The 18,400-nt window shown below is 35.9% G+C and overlaps 1 protein-coding gene across 2 annotated transcripts; it reads right to left on the bottom strand.

The window, feature by feature from the left end:
- Positions 1–4,737: 4,737 nt before the first annotated feature.
- LOC125683722 (uncharacterized) lies at positions 4,738–9,998 on the bottom strand. 2 transcript variants are annotated; one of them, XM_048925163.2, is made up of 4 exons: positions 9,770–9,998; positions 8,348–9,288; positions 8,092–8,243; positions 4,738–7,843 (listed from the first exon to the last, which is right to left on the bottom strand). In XM_048925163.2, the coding sequence occupies exons 1-4, from the start codon at positions 9,793–9,795 to the stop codon at positions 7,574–7,576; spliced, it is 1,389 nt and encodes a 462-aa protein (XP_048781120.1). In that variant the 5' UTR covers positions 9,796–9,998; the 3' UTR covers positions 4,738–7,573. The 2 variants fall into 2 exon arrangements, with proteins under 2 accessions (XP_048781120.1, XP_055996695.1); XM_056140720.1 differs by having other exon boundaries at positions 8,158–8,243; positions 9,770–9,972.
- Between the last annotated feature and the right edge of the window lie 8,402 nt (positions 9,999–18,400).

Here is an 18,400-nt window from a genome sequence, read left to right on the forward strand (position 1 = left end):
AGGTTGGAGAGGAGTAGAAATATTTGCCAGTCCTGAAAATTTGCCGACCAAAGATATACTCAAATTTGACCCTGCACTTTATGATTGCGTCCCCCTAACAATTGATTCTGATTTTCATCTTTTATCCATCGAGGAATACGTTAGGTATACTCCACTTGTTCAAAATAAATTCTTCGGGTGTGCATAACACTTGTGAACATCAGCTGATTCTAGATGAGTGAAATATTTTGGAATGGGGCATAAAAGAGCATACATACAAACATGCAGACAGACAGAATATACGTTTACTGTTGACATACAGACAGACAGAATGTACGTTTACTGTTAACATGCAGACAGACAAAATGTACGTTTACTGTTGACATACAGATGTACGTTTACTGTTGACACACAGAATGTACATTTAATGTTGACATACAGAATGTACGTTTACTGTTAACATACAGACAAACACAATATATGTTTACTGGTGACATGCAGACAGACAGAATGTACGTTTACTGTTGACATACAGATGTACGTTTACTGTAGACATACAGACAGACAGAATGTACGTTTACTGTTGACATACAGACAGAATGTACGTTTATTGTTGACATACAGGATGTACGTTTACTGTTGACACACAGACAGACAGAATGTACGTTTATTGTTAACATGCAAACAGAATCTACGTTTACTGTAGACATACAGACAGACAGAATGTACGTTTACTGTTAACATGCAAACAGAATGTACGTTTATTGTTGACATACAGACAGACAGAATCTACGTTTACTGTAGACATACAGACAGACAGAATCTACGTTTACTGTTAACATGCAGACAGAATGTATGTTTACTGTTGACATACAGAATGTACGTTTACTGTTGACACACAGAATGTACATTTAATGTTGACATACAGAATGTACGTTTACTGTTGACATACAGACAAACACAATATATGTTTACTGGTGACATGCAGATAGACAGAATGTACGTTTAGTGTTGACATATAGAATGTACGTTTACTGTTGACACACATAATGTACATTTAATGATGACATACAGAAATACAGAATGTACGTTTACTGTTAACATACAGACAAACACAATATATGTTTACTGTTGACATGCAGACAGAGAGAATCTACGTTTACTGTTGACATACAGAAATACAGAATGTACGTTTACTGTTGACATACAGATGTACGTTTACTGTTGACATACAGAATGTACGTTTACTGTTGACATACAGACAGACAGAATATATGTTTACTGTTAACATACAGACAGACAAAATGTACGTTTACTGTTGACATACAGATGTACGTTTACTGTTGACATACAGAAATACAGAATGTACGTTTACTGTTGACATACAGAAATACAGAATGTACGTTTACTGTTGACATACAGATGTACGTTTACTGTTGACATACAGAATGTACGTTTACTGTTGACATACAGACAGACAGAATATATGTTTACTGTTGACATGCAGACAGAGAGAATATACGTTTATTGTTAACATGCAGACAAAATGTATGTTTACTGTTAACACACAGACAGACAAAATGTACGTTTACTGTTGACATACAGAATATACGTTTACTGTTAACATACAGACCAAATGTACGTTTACTGTTGACATGCAGACAGAATGTACGTTTACTGTTAACATGCAGACAGACAAAGTGTACGTTTACTGTTGACATACAGACATATAGAATATATGTTTACTGTTAACATACAGACAGACAAAATGTACGTTTACTGTTGACATACAGACAGACAGAATATATGTTTACTGTTAACATACAGACAGACAAAATGTACGTTTACTGTTGACATACAGATGTACGTTTACTGTTGACATACAGAATGTACGTTTACTGTTGACATACAGACAGACAGAATGTACGTTTACTGTTGACATACAGACAGACAGAATATATGTTTACTGTTGACATGCAGACAGAGAGAATATACGTTTACTGTTAACATGCAGACAGACAGAATATACGTTTACTGTTGACATACAGACAGACAGAATATATGTTTACTGTTGACATACAGACAGAGAGAATATACGTTTACTGTTGACATGCAGACAGACAAAATGTACGTTTACTGTTGACATACAGACAGACAGAATATATGTTTACTGTTGACATACAGACAGATTGTATGTTTACTGTTGACATACAAACATACAAAATGTACCTTTACTGTTGATGCGAACTATTGCTTTTTTTTCAGTATGTTTTGCTTTTAATTTTTTCTTTGTCCAGGTCATAACAGCTTTACAAAGTCATATATTTCAAAACTTACATTACCTCGTACGAGAAAAATTTACTAGTTGATATTATGCACCTTCCATTTTTAGCTCTTCTGAGCCAAAGGCTCAAAGAGCTAATGCTATGGCCATTTGTGCGGTGTGCGTAAACTTTTTAGAAAAAGGGCTATAACTCAAGAACCCCTTGGCCAATTTTTTTTCAAATTTGTTACAGGGTATCATTGGCCCAAGGGCTTTCATACATACTAAATAGAGGGATGTGACCCTTTAACAAGGGGAGATAATCAGGAAAATACAAACAAAAGTAGTGGTTGCTAAAAAATCTTCTTCTCAAGAACCACAGGGCAGATTATCACCAAACTTACACATAAGGATGAGGATATGTTGTAGATTAAAAATTGTTCAAGGCATTACCCTGGGGCAAAGGGCGTGGTCTCAAGGTCACTTCAAAGTTGACCTAAATTTAAAATTTTTTTAAATTCCTTAAATCTTAGATATTTTAGTCATTATAAGGACTAGGATCATCAAATTTTGACAGTTGATGCATCTTAGGACCTTGTGTCAAGTTGTGTCAAAAGTAGGTCACGGTGACCTACTTTTTGAATTTTGCAGGTATTTATTTTAAAATTAATTTTGATGCATATCTTGGACACTTTGAAGCCTATGATCATCAAAACTTGTCAGTTGGTGGATCATGGGACCTTGAAATGCGTCAACTGAAAAATAGGTCACCGTGACCTACTTTCTGAATTTTATGGCTTATCATATATAGATATATTTTAAGTTGTTATTTCAAATACCTAGAGGTTTAGAATCATCAAATCTTGTAAGTTGATGCATCTTGAGGCCTTGAAACATATTTATAAAAAAAGTAGGTCACAGTGACCTACTTTTTGAATTTTGCAGATATTCAAATTTCACATTTTCAATTTTAGATGCATATTTTGGGCACTGTAAAACCTAGGATCATCAAACTTTGTCAGTTGATGCGTCTTCAGTCTTCGGTTTGTGTCGACCAAAAAGTAGGTCACCGTGACCTACTTTTGGTATTTGACAGCTAAATTACTATATTTCATACACTATTTGACCTACAATCATCAAACTTTGTCAGTTGATGCATCTTGAGTCTTCGGAGTGTATCGACCAAAAAGTAGGTCACTGTGACCTACTTTTGGCATTTGACAGTTATATTTATATATTTCAGTCACTAATTGACCTACAATCATCAAACTTTGACAGTTGATGCATCTTGAGTCAATGGAGTGTGTCGACCAAAAAGTAGGTCACCTTGACCTACTTTTGGAATTTGACGGCTATATTTATATATTTCAAATACTATTTGACCTACAGTCATCAAACTTTGTCAGTTGATGGGTCTTGCATGTTCGAAGGGTTTCGACCAAAAAGTAGGTCAACTTGACCTACTTTTTGAATTGGACACCTATATTTATATATTTCAGATACTATTTGACCTACAGTCATCAAACTTTGTCAGTTGATGCGTCTTGCATGTTCAAAGGGTGTTGACCAAAAAGTAGGTCACCTTGACCTACTTTTGGAATTGGACGGCTATATTTATATAATTCAGATACTATTTGACCTACAGTCATCAAACTTTGTCAGTTGTTGGGTCTTGCATGTTTGAAGGGTGTTGATGAAAAAGTAGGTCACCTTGACCTACTTTTGGAATTTGACGGCTATATTTATATATTTCAGATACTATTTGACCTACAGTCATCAAACTTTGTCAGTTGATGGGTCTTGCATGTTCGGAGTTCGCTGACCAAAAAGTAGGTCACCATGACCTACGATTGGAATTTGACAGCTATATTTCAATATTCAGATACTAATTGGCTTAAAATCATCAAACTTTGTCAGTTGATATTTCTTGGGTTCTCAAAATGTGTAAACCAAAAAGTAGGTCACATTGACCTACTTTTTTGAATTCTTAGGATTTAACTAAAGATTTAGAATACTAAGAGGCTAAGAATAGAAATGGTGGGGTTGTACAATTTATCAGAAGAGCGATTCTAGGCCCTTGGGCCTCTTGTTGAATTATTACATCGATGTTAATGTTTCCGGACTTTAGTAGTGCTACGATATACATGTATGAAACTGCTTAACAAGAGCTCCGCAAGGCGAAACATTTCCTTGCAGTTTAGACTTTTTCGATGAAGTCCTCTTATGACCTTGACTTTTGGACCCCTAAATCAACAGAGGTAATCTTTTCTTGATAATAAAGCGCTATGTGAAGTACCAATTGCAGCCTTTAGGGTGTCTACAAGTTCAGCGTTACAGAGAGACAGACAGACAGGCATACACACTAACGGTCTTGTTACTATATTAGCTCTTTCAATGGATTGCAGGGGGGATACTCATTCATAATTTTTGTGAATCTTGTGTATTTGTTTGCATCTTGTGACCGTGTGAACCGTGAATACAAATATTGACTGAAATACAGAATTTGTTCTTTATTTCAACAAAAGTATATTATTTTTGCATGTAGTACTGTCCTTGAAAATCACATCAAACATATACGTAAAATAAAAAACAAGAGGCCCACAGACCTTATCGGTCACCTGAGTACTAGTGAAAAAGTATCACTACTCCCAAGGGCTATGAAATCTAGAAAATAAATTCCTGATCTGAATATCTAAGCTAAATTGTAATGTTCAGCAACAGTATAAAACAAGATGTGTTCTTAAAACTTTAATGCCCTCAAAAGTGCATACACTGATGAAAGGCTTTAAATAATATAATAGGTGTATTAACATTAAAACATAAAAAGATACGACTAATTTGGACCCATCCTAGAGTCAAAACTCTGGATTGTAAAATTAACCATTTTTTGTACATCCTTTTCTGTTATTCCTAAGTATGCATTTAGATTTTATATATTAAGGATTATCTCCCTCATGCATAGCTCCTATACTTGGACGAATTTGGCTCCACTTTTTTGGCACGCTGGTTTTGGCTATATTTAGCTCTAAAACTTCATAGTTATTTCGGATTTCAAACATTTCGGTTGAGCATCACTGAAGAGACATTATTTGTCGAAATGCGCATCTAGTGCATCAAAAATTGGTACCGTACAAGTTTTACATTATGACCCCTGGGTCGAGGCCTCTGCTGGTGGACTGTTAGTCCCCGATGGTCTCTACAGCCCAGTAGCTAAGTACTTCGTTACTAGCTTGAAAATACGGATGTACATGTATATTTAAATTGCTGTTATAAAATTTAGAAATTCATTTCAGAATGTACGTTTACTGTTGACATACAGAATGTACGTTTACTGTTGACACACAGAATGTACATTTAATGTTGACATACAGAATGTACGTTTACTGTTAACATACAGACAAACACAATATATGTTTACTGGTGACATGCAGACAGACAGAATCTACGTTTACTGTAGACATACAGACAGACAGAATGTACGTTTATTGTTAACATGCAAACAGAATCTATGTTTACTGTAGACATACAGACAGACAGAATCTACGTTTACTGTAGACATACAGACAGACAGAATCTACGTTTACTGTTAACATGCAGACAGAATGTATGTTTACTGTTGACATACAGAATGTACGTTTACTGTTGACACACAGAATGTACATTTAATGTTGACATACAGAATGTACGTTTACTGTTGACATACAGAATGTACATTTAATGTTGACATACAGACTGTACGTTTACTGTTGACATGCAGACAGAATGTACGTTTACTGTTAACATGCAGACAGAATGTACATTTACTGTTAACATGCAGACAGACAAAATGTACGTTTACTGTTGACATACAGACAGACAGAATGTACGTTTACCGTACAAGTTTTACATTATGACCCCTGGGTCGAGGCCTCTGCTGGTGGACTGTTAGTCCCCGATGGTCTCTACAGCCCAGTAGCTAAGTACTTCGTTACTAGCTTGAAAATACGGATGTATATTTAAATTGCTGTTATAAAATTTAGAAATTCATTTCAAAATTAAGGATTATCTCCCTCATGCATAGCTTTTATCCTTGGACGAATTTGGCTCCAGTTTTTTGGCACGCTGGTTTTGGCTATATTTAGCTCTAAAACTTCATAGTTATTTCGGATTTCAAACATTTCGGTTGAGCATCACTGAAGAGACATTATTTGTCGAAATGCGCATCTGGTGCATCAAAATTGGTACCGTACAAGTTTTACATATAGTATCAGCAAACTTGCACACAAATACTATATACTAAGTTTGGCCCCACCCTGGGGTCAGAACCCCTACCCCTGGGATCATCAAATTTACAATTTAGGTAAAGGAATACCTGTTCTGTCTAAATATCCATTTAGTTTTAATTTAGTATTGAATAACACTAAAGATGTTATTTATGTATTTTACACATAAACACTATATAGTAAGTTTGGCCCTGCCCTGGGGTCAGAACCCCTAACCCGGGGATCATGAAATTTACAACTTGGGTAGAGGCCTTCTCGCTGTACATCACTATGTATTTAGTTTTTCTTAAACATGTGCGGTTGTAGAAAATAAGAGTTTTGAAAATTTGTCAATTTTGGGCAGTTTTTGCCCTGAGCCTAAGGCCCCAGATGTACAGGATTCCTGAAATATACAGCTTATGTCCCCCTTGTTCATACCAAATTTGAAAAGAATTGGAAGAGTAGTTATCAAGAAAAAGTTAAAAATAACTGACCATTTTGGCCCCACAGTAATACCAAAACCCCTACCCCTGGATTCATCAAATTTACAATTTTAGTAAAGGTTTATTTGCTTTTTCTAAATATCCATTTAGTTTCAATAGTACTAAAGAAGATGTTATTTAAGTTTTTTTTAAACATGAACACTATAGACCAGGTTTGGTCCCATCCTGGGGTCAGAACCCCTACCCCGGGGGTCTTGAAATTTGCAATTTCGATAAACTTCCTTGCTCATCATTACTATATACTCACTTTCCGTGCTATATGCCCAGGAGTAAAGAAGATTAAATTTTACAGTTTTTACCCCAAAATCAAGGCCCCTTAAGGTGGGGGTCATGAAATTTACAATTTCCGGTCTCCTTCACCTACAGATGCTACATATCAAATTTGGTCAAGATTGGTCCAGTAGTTTCTGGGAAGAAGTTGTTAACGTACGACGACGGACGCAGACCAATAGCAATAGGCCACCTGAGTGACTCAGGTGACTTAAAAACTGATATATTTGATTGTAAAACTTATAAAGATACAAAAGTAATTTATCAAAGCTGAACATATGTTCTTGTATGTGAATCAAAATCCCAAATGATCGATACTAGTACTTTCTCAGATACATCGAGCAAAGTCTGATAGTGACACAAAGGCTGAGAGTTTCGCTGGTAGTGAATGCCTCTTTTTTCATCAGTCCATATTCCTTCAGAGCCAGAACACATGGGGACGACATGGACATCCTAGATATCTCCCTGGAGGACTTTGGCAATCGATGGTAGATATCCAAGCCATTTTGCTCACATCTTCTTAAGTACTTTATATACACCTCCGCGCCACTAGGTCTGTATCCGATATTAGTCAGGACAAACGCAACCTAGAAAAGGGTATAGATCAAAGGTAGAACAGGAAGATTGTCCAACTTTATGCTACATGTACCTCTGCTAAAAGAATTTATAGCATAAAACTTAGAATTTGAGACATGCAAGAACAATTGTCATGATTTATAATTTGAAATACTCATTAATTAACTCAACACAATACTAGTATTCTCTCTCTCTCTCTCTCTCTCTCTCTCTCTCTCTCTCTCTCTCTCTCTCTCTCTCTCTCTCTCTCTCTCTCTACCTGAACTCCAAGCTGCTGTATCCAAGACACAAATGTCGATGGTACTGTCCATGTAAAAAACCATACCACTTGTCTAAGTTGGTCGTCCAGTGACAGACTGGTGTCAAAAGTAAATCCATACAGAATATTTTTCAGCATTTCTAGTGAAATATCTGTAAAATAATCAGATATGACCTTTCAGCATATATAGAAAACATGAGTGAAAGTTTCAATAAAAGCATGAAATTGCAATCTTCATAATAAAAGAATTATTTACCTCCGGTTGAAGAGTCCGAATATAAGTGATCGCTGGTGATTTGGCACAAACTAGTAAAAAATCCTAACACCAAGGGTAAAAAATAGATGCCTTCCGAACAAGACTCGTATCCGCAGACACGAATGTAAAGCGATCTACCTGTCAAAGAAAGGCACAGCAGCACGATGGATACGGTAATTGCCCACAACTCGCAGTTCCGAATGGTTCCCAAACGCATATAGGACGCCACAAGTAGGATAATGAGTATATGCGAGACATTCAGATTTATTATACTATCACGGGGTCCACCAATCAGGTAGAACTGAGAAAGAAACATCATGCTCAGAATCATGTTGATGGGTGTTGCAATGAAATGGACCCATCGAGATAAAAAAGTAGTATGAGACACGTCAAAAATGTACATGTCTTTCAAAATATCCAAGAATGACCACCTCGTCAATGAATCCCCCCTAAGAAATGTAGTTATCATCTCCCTTTCCGTATCCGCTACATGTATATTGTCTTCTGCTCCATTGTGTGAGCGCTCATCAGAAATGTTAGTATCTACAGCACCCTGTACAACATTTCTCAAAGGTTGCAATAACCTTTCTGATTTTAGGGACAACCCAGCGATCTGCTTTGACAGCGCCTCAAAATATGTCTTCTTAGCTAAGGCTTGTATGTCTTCATTCCAAACAGAATTTGTATACAAGTGGAAATGTATTGTATATTCCCCGCGAGACTGTTCACAAACGATGGATCCCTTATAGAAAACTGGTCCCGCAGGAAATACATGTTTGGTATCGTTGACAACATTTTCTACATAACTGCTGATAATGTCGTCAAGTGATTTATCATTAGAAATATCTAAAGTTTGGCTGTAAATAGTCTCGCCCAGTAAACTGCGCCCACTTGAAAAGCTTCTGGAAAAATGTTCAGTTGTTTTCCGCTTATACAAAGCCCTGTGAAAAGAGTGAACGCTAGATAATTATGTAAGTGAAGGCGCTATGTATTTTAAAATGGTTTTGTTTGCATAATGCTATTCACGGGGACACATCACAGTGTGTTAGCATTCATTGATAATATATATACACCTGCATCGAGAGTTGCGCCGATAACATATATACACCTGCATCGAGAGTTGCACCTTGACTATAGAGTAAAGTGCGCGTGAGAAAAAAAATAGAAACACATTAGCTTATTGCCAATTCATCGCATGGAAATTTCTAAATGAACATTAAGTATAAAGCTTGCATACGTTCTTAAAAGATTTAAGTAGAGCTGTTTTATCTCTGTCGTCGTAATTGCTTGCACAGATCTGTTGATCTACCTGCACATATCATACAATCTGTCATTCATCAGAAGCATTCCACATTGATTTTGATTTCAAATAAACAAGTTACGTATAACTGTATCAGACAAATATTTTTGAAAGGTACGTACCTCTTTCTGATGAATGATGTCGACATGTCGAAATCAAAAACCAGTTTTTAATGGATCCTTATACCACTTATTGTTATACGGGGTTTCCGTTGTCGCAGTGAACTGTAAATCGGTACGAAATCAATCTTACTCAATTCGTTAGACATCAGGGACGCTCTTTAAAGTACGGAAGGGATTTCGTGTTAAAACGACAGGAATTCACACGTCCCCAGAACTTCTAAATGAAAAGATACACATGTCTTCTTATGTTATGAAATGATTTAATGGTTTGTGATTAGCTTATTTTAACACTTTACCTAAAATTGCACGTCATTCACACTGTTCTATATTCGCGGATTCTATGGGTGGCGTTCTTGTATGATAATGTTCGACTTGTCTTTGTATTAAATGTTCTATTGCGTGTTTCATGTTTCATACCAATTGTTAGGGCGTTTATTTCATACCCATTTGGAATATGAATTACTCTGTTTATATGATCAAGACAGAGGATTCACGGCGGGTTTGACCGGTGAACAGGGGGATGCTTACTCCTCTTAAGCACCTGATCCTACATCTGGTGTTTCCAAGGATACGTGTTTGCTCTATTCTCAGTTTCGTACCCTTCGTGGGATTGATGAGATTGGTCACTTTTCGTTATCATCCTTTCTTATCTAACCTCAGGAATGGCATCCATAGTTTGTATACAAATATATTTCATGAATTACCTTGTTCAAATGTATTGTGGTCTCAGGATAAAAAAAATAAATAAACAGACTTAAATTGATCAGTAATCAAATACTCCAGAATATAATGTTTTGTAAGAATACATCATCCATGTGTTGTGAATTACAAATTTACAAATAATAAGCCTCTTACAGAAGACTGAAAAATTGACTTAAATGGAAGTTTGTTTCGTTATCCTGAGGTCAGGAAGTGTTGAATTAATAAATGATTATTTGCTAGTGCATAAGAGAGACTATTTTAAGCATAGCAAATACGGTACTATCAACTTAAGGCGAAAATATCTCGCGGCTGTTATCTTTCATTGAATGAAGTCTTTGTTAAGATCGGAAAAGTGCACCATCCTTTTTGGCCCACACCCTGTGACAATGCAAGCTTTACAAAAATGCCAACAATGGAATGCATTAAAAACATAGTGTGTAGTTTTGACAGTAATTTAGGCTTCTCGTGGTCTATTTTTTTCTGCAAGTATTTTTCCACAAAACCTAAATACAACACTAAGATTGTAGATACGGTAGTTTACAATTATCACATTAACATGCTGAAATTCAATCTCTGGTTTTATAAAACTTGACGTGTATAAATTCTTCACGCCGGGCTACTTTTTTCAGATAAGAGGAGTCAGATGACAACCAATGCGTCTTCTTTAGACGTTTAAATATTCGGCTTCTTTTACATTGACTATGAATTTAAGAATGGGAAATTATAATCATATCTGAAATGTAAAATGATCCTTCTGTTTGATTGATACTTCTTTTTGCTGAATATGTGTTCTTTCACAAAATTCACATCATTCATTGTATTGTTACGATGAAGAACAAGAGCCACGAATACCCAAACATGGCCCTGTGATTTTGAGTAAAATAAAGTATCTTCATTCCAATATTTCATCATGGTATGAAATAGCTTAGACCTTCTTCTTTATAAATCCAGTGTGTTTTTTCCGCGAAAATTCACGCATATAGAAATTATAACATGCAGAACCCATAACAGTTGTGTTATTTTTGTAAAAGCTGATAATATCCAACAATATGCACCAAAAATTTGTATAACCCCGGGCCTCGATCCAATAAATCTTAATGAATTGTAAATTAGTATATTACATACTGCATAGAAGTTAAAGAGTTTTTTTGGATCGAGGCCTGGGGGATAAGTGAATTTTTACTTTTTATGTTCTGCAAATAACCGGAATTTCACATTCCATGCACGAAATCCGAATACTTTTCCAAACTAGTTGGGGATTGTTCCATTGTCTTTTTACGAAACCAGTAATTATTCAAAGTTAATAAAATATGGTTATTTCAAACAATATTATTGAAATAAAACCGGATCCGCGCCATCGTCGGAATCGGGCTATGTACATCAATCGATTTTGCCCCCAAAATTTCAAATAGATTATATGCTCAATTTATGAACTTGAATATATATGTAACCATGTTAGGGATAGTTACAAAAACCTTGCACTAGTTAATAGTTTTAGTTATTTGATCAACCAATTATGAAGCTAAGTCCTCCAATCCACTTCAGATACAATCAAGATCCACCCATCGTCTGCGCCGCGCCTTTACTTCCACACATGTTCTTTATACGTTATCACACTATATATATTTTAATTATCTGAAGGCCGTTGAATTTAATAAATATCTGGCTTCACATGTTTCATCTCCCTGCATTCAGTTTTCTTGGCACTGATGAGCATGTTGAAATCGCTGTCGCAGTACATAAAAAGACTTGGAGGACGAGGGGTGCCTAACTCGATAGGCTACTTAGATGCGAAGATATATTGGCCTATCCCGTATTGTTTAATGATTTTTAAAGTTATAGTACAATATATGGGTACCAGAAAAAAATTAGGCGTCCACATAACAATATAAAGAATAGACTGTAGGCTACAAGTCTCTGAGCTACAGATCTACAACATTCGTTCCGTTGTTTACGTATTACAACCGATTTGGACATACGTCATCGGGTACCGTTATATTTCGACACACAGCTATTCCGGTCCATTGCATATTTCATCTGTAAGAAATCAATATATAGAAATACATACAAATATGAATACGAAAATATATCTAGCAATATGGATCTTGTTTTGCTTTTAAATGAAATTCATTGACAAACAGAATTACATTTGATCTAATTAGCAAAAATACAAGGCAGTTAATAAAAAGGGATAATAATAATGAATAATTCGAAAATGAAAAAAAGAATGTTAACGAAAATAGTGTATATTTCATTGTTTCAATTATATTTATCATTGAAAATTCAGTCTTAACAGCAAATATTCAAAACCACAAATCTTATAACAAAATAAAAAAGACAAATAGAAAAAAGAAGACGATATCATTAATACTGATTAAAATAGAGGTGAACATATGAATCACACTCGTTCCTGAAGTAAAAGTTGATGTATTTATTTTTCAAATATATTATCCTACATAATTAAGTAAAATATTACTAACTAAAGCATTATAGAAGGAAGAACTGAACACATTATTAAACCACTGTCCTGCTTAGGAAGTGTCTGATAACGGAAAACGGTTTCCCTTGTGCATTTTATGTAAGATTAGAACTAAACCTAATGACAGGAAGAAATGTGAAAGTGTTAAGATAAGCAAATTTTATGGTGATTGATAAAATTCTTGTTTGCACACTAACCAAATATATGCGAGGAGGGAGTTTGGTTCTATTACATGTAGCATTATCAGAATAAGACTTTTTAATTAATGAATTCGTTTCATAGATGCCATGGAGTTAATGATAATAATTAAGGCATTTTGAAATACACACAGGTCTAGATATTATTGTAATAAATGATCCGGATAGGAAACTAATGAAATTAGATAAATGGAACATATTTTACCTGATTATTAGTTCACGTGAACATTTTCTTAGCCTAATGTAAAATAAATTATATCCATATGGCTAAACTAAATGTTCATGTGTTATTCTGTACATGTACGGCTACTTTTGTAACAGTCCCCCCCCCCCCCCCCCCCCCCCCCCCCCCCACACACACACACATCATAAACGTAACTCCCTATATAGCAAATCACAAATAAAAGTGTGAAACATAGGATTAAAATGTTTACTCACTGTCCAAAGTTGTACATGTAGCAAAGTGCGTCTGAAATAACGCCGCTGTCCGAAGCCTGGATAGTACTGTTTTTGGCGTGATTACATGTACATGCGGGATAATAATAACACCCCCCAAACAAATAATAAAAATAAAAATCCGCAAACTTATAAGAGATTGTTAAAAGAAGTGATCAATATGCAACATAAACTACATGTAATATTGAAACGCACACATGTACACATAGGTCAATAGATCTTATTCGTAAGTCAACGGTTGGATCCACCGTGTTTTCGTGTACATTTTAAGACACCCCCCCCCCCCACCCCCCCCCAAATATCGGTATGGCAATAAATGGTTATACAGTTAAGATATTGGGATTGGGTTTATCTTCATGTCATAAATATTTACAATATCATAATTAAATTGCACTGAATAGTGTTTTTGTTTCACTTTTATACCTAGAGAACTTTCACGTAAAAGTACATGAAACGTTGTAAAATTGTGACGTTACGTTGCAAAATTGCGACGTCAATAACAATCTGGCCAAAACAATGGGTACTTGGAAGGTCAATAACTAAAAAAAAATGAAAAGATATCGGAAAAAGGATAACATATTTGAAAAATAGATATTCTTGGTTTCTGTCCCCGAGAATAATATCATGTTCTGACTAAGGACCATTTTTGGCTATTCGTGGCTCTGGTTCTTTATGAATAGAACAATAAGTACGGAGAAATAATGTACGGTATGATTATCACTGGTGACATTCAATGGTTGTTGTTATGATAGTGTTAAAATCTAATACACCCATTACGCACGTCAACGTTGGTTTCGCATGATAGATTATCAAGAGTTTTGAAGATAGAAATTATGTTGAAAACCTGATTTTGAAGCATCGTGTGCATTTGAGTTGATTTAAATTGAATGTATGTTGAGCAGTGTTGTAACGACGGAAATAGCTTTGAATATGAACCTTACGTGTGTTTCATCCAACTTAACAATTTCCGAGGCACCTAAGTGTCAAGCTGACTTTTAATGTGTAAAGATGTATGGCCTATGTTCATCTATTATTTTTGTTATACAAAATTACTTTAAAGCAAATTAATTTGTTGTAAAATTATTAACTTTCCCTTAATTACATGCTTGAAAACATTTTCATGGCATACTATAAAACCTGGCCTGGCCCCATTGGCCTGGCCTGGCCTCAAAATTGGCCTGGCCCCAATTTTGGCCTCTAATTATGCTCCATCCCAAATTTTGGCCTGGCCTCAAAAGTTGGCCTGGCCTCAAATTTGGCCTCTAAAAATTTTGTTGGCCTCAATCAAAAAAAAAAAATTGTTTTAATTCAAAATTTTGATTGATTTTTTATTGGTTTTAGTTTTTCAAAGTCATAGCAGATAGGTGATATGTTTCTGTTGTTTTGTAAATGTGCACTTTAAAAATAATCATCAACTACCACCAATCTGATTGATATTATTGAAAATATATTGATCAGTTAATCAATCATTTTCTTTTCCCTTAATTTATATCTGTACATACTAGTACACACTAAACAGATTGCACAACTAATGAAACAATTGCATATTGATTTTTTCTTCAGAATTATGATTGATTTCATTGATTTATTATTAGTTTTAGTTTTTCAAAGTTGTAGAAATGAATTATTATGTACATTAGAATAAACATGAACTACTACCAATATGATTGATTTTATTGACTATCCATTGATTAGTTTATTGGCAAAATTATTTGCTTTTCCCTTCATAACTTATGTACTAGTACACAAAAAGTATACCGATGAAATGATTGATTTAATGATATTTTTTGTATTCAATAGAATTCAATTTGATATCAATTTACAAACTAGTTCTAATTGTAACGGGGACCGTTACATAATGTTCCCCAAACCTCCCCCAATTAAAAAGTGATGTCCTTGTGGATCTATAGCAAAGAATCAATTTATTTTAGCCTTTAATTACATGTAGTACGTTCAATATGGTCATTTCAGTACCAAGAAATGAAAGAAAGCTTTGCACGTGCATACACGCGCACGCGTGTATGATTCCGTGTTCAACAGGGATTTGTATCACATACCCACAGTATAAATTTCATAACGTTTCAATGAATTCGATCAAAATTTTGAATAAAATATTTTTTTTTGGTTGAAGCCAAAAAATTGTTTAGAGGCCAAATTTGAGGCCAAATTTGGGATGGAGCATAATTAGAGGCCAAAATTGGGGCCAGGCCAATTTTGAGGCCAGGCCAGGTTTTATAGTATGCCCATTTTCATGTCGAGTGATAAGATTATTTAAAAAGTAAATATAGCGGACACTCGTAATAAATTACTGTATAGGCCAGGTTTTATAGTATGCCCATTTTCATGTTGAAGAGTGAGAAGATTATTCAAGTAAATATAAACCTTTAATGGTTATGACTCAGATGGTATCCCTCAAAAGCAGGTGACCCCACGAGTTACTTGCCCCTGATCATAGATAGAAAGATAAGTCGTACGTCGAATAATTTCGTAAGAAATGTGTTTACGATAAAGAAGGCAAAGAAAATTGTTGGGATTTTTTTTACTAATTAAGATTACTAATTAAACCCTAATTAGCTGAACTATTAAAAATGTAAGAAATAAATAAAGCAATGAACGCAATATGGAGAGAAATACGATTTGATAGAAAGTATACAGAGTATTATTTAATTAACATAATTAATCAAACCCTAATTCTCTCAGATGTTAAAAACAGTAAGAAATTTGATATAAAAACCTGTAAGGGGCGAGATCAACAGATTGATTTCGGATAAAAATCTAAATTCAAATAGTTAGGGGGAGGAGGGGGGGGGGGTGTTAAAACTTCTGTAAGTTTCTCTCATCCGACATCGATTACACATTAGTCGAAAAAGGAGAAAGACAAGTGACTGTTAAAACTACATGACGATATTACATTTTAATGAACATTTGATAGTTTAATCTACACTTTCATTTGTGAATAAACAGAAGATAGGGTATACAGAGTTATTTATACTCGTTTGTTCTTACTTGTTAATCGATTATAGTTTAAACACTCATCATATCTAGTTTAGGGGGTCGTTGTGGGGGCGGATAGGGGGGGGGGACGTAAAAACTATGTGAATTTAGTTTTTTTGTCAGACATTGAACTTTCGATCTCGCCCCTAGGAAGTAGATAAAACAGCGAATGCAACATGGAAAAAATAATATTTAATAAGAAGTCTTATTAAAAGCAAAACTGATGATATCTAGCGGTGGTCAAAGTAACATATCTTTAGAAATTATTTTTGAAAGTACAGAAGGGTATTTTTGATCAAAAGTTAATCATAGAAATTATTTTAATTACCCCCCCCCCCCCCCTCATTCAGTACACAAAATCAACTCAAAACTTTCATTCAACATTATAACTCACTAAAAAGACCATTCCTCAAAACCTGCTTTTGGATATCGAGTTAATTATTAAGACCAAACTAACTCAAGATCCAGGGCGATAAAGTCACCTACTTTTGAGGGATACAGATAAGCTTTGCCACCCAGCGAGGCCTATGCTAGCCCTGCCTTTCAGTGATATCAAGTTACTTAATAAGGCTCAACTAGCCCAGGTTCCCGGGAGATCTAAACACCTACTTTTGAGGGATACCAGATAAGCTTTGCCACCCAGCGAGCCCTATGCTAGACCTGCCTTTCAGGGATACCGAGTTAATTATCAAGGCTCAACTAGCCCGGGTAACCGGGCGATCTAAACACCTACTTTTGAGGGATACCAGATAAGCTTTACCACCCAGCGAGACCTATGCTAGACCTGCCTTTCAGGGATACCAAGTTAATTATCAAGGCTCAACTAGCCCGGGTAACCGGGCGATCTAAACACCTACTTTTGAGGGATACCAGATAAGCTTTACCACCCAGCGAGACCTATGCTAGACCTGCCTTTCAGGGATACCAAGTTAATTATCAAGGCTCAACTAGCCCGGGTAACCGGGCGATCTAAACACCTACTTTTAAGGGATACCAGATAAGCTTTACCACCCAGCGAGACCTATGCTAGACCTGCCTTTCAGGGATACCAAGTTAATTATCAAGGCTCAACTAGCCCGGGTAACCGGGCGATCTAAACACCTACTTTTGAGGGATACCAGATAAGCTTTACCACCCAGCGAGACCTATGCTAGACCTGCCTTTCAGGGATACCAAGTTAATTATCAAGGCTCAACTAGCCCGGGTAACCGGGCGATCTAAACACCTACTTTTAAGGGATACCAGATAAGCTTTACCACCCAGCGAGACCTATGCTAGACCTGCCTTTCAGGGATACCGAGTTAATTATCAAGGATCAACTAGCCCGGGTTCCTGAGCCCTAAAATCACCTACTTTTGAGGGATACCAGATAAGCTTTACCACCCAGCGAGCCCTATGCTAGACTTGCCTTTCAGGGATACCGAGTTAATTATCAAGGCTCAACTAGCCCGGGTTTCCGGGCCCTAAAGTCACCTACTTTTGAGGGATACCAGATAAGCTTTACCACCCAGCGAGCCCTATGCTAGACCTGCCTTTCAGGGATACCGAGTTAATTATCAAGGCTCAGCTAGCCCGGGTAACCAGGTCTTAAAGTCACCTACTTTTGATGGATACCAGATAAGCTTTACCACCCAGCGAGCCCTATGCTAGACCTGCCTTTCAGGGATACCAAGTTAATTATCAAGGCTCAACTAGCCCGGGTAACCGGGCCCTAAAGTCACCTACTTTTGAGGGATACCAGATAAGCTTTACCACCCAGCGAGCCCTATGCTAGACCTGCCTTTCAGGGATACCAAGTTTATT

The sequence above is a fragment of the Ostrea edulis genome, chromosome 6 (genome assembly GCF_947568905.1).
Source record: "Ostrea edulis chromosome 6, xbOstEdul1.1, whole genome shotgun sequence".
Classification (NCBI taxonomy): Eukaryota; Metazoa; Mollusca; class Bivalvia; order Ostreida; family Ostreidae; genus Ostrea; species Ostrea edulis.

Coding starts and splice junctions, on each gene's coding strand:
- LOC125683722 (XM_048925163.2), bottom strand. CDS start 9,795: ATGTCGACATCATTCATCAGAAAGAG. Junction 9,289..9,769: donor ACATCATTCATCAGAAAGAG/GTACGTACCTTT, acceptor CTCTTTTCACAG/GGCTTTGTATAAGCGGAAAA. Junction 8,244..8,347: donor TTCGGACTCTTCAACCGGAG/GTAAATAATTCT, acceptor ATTATTTTACAG/ATATTTCACTAGAAATGCTG.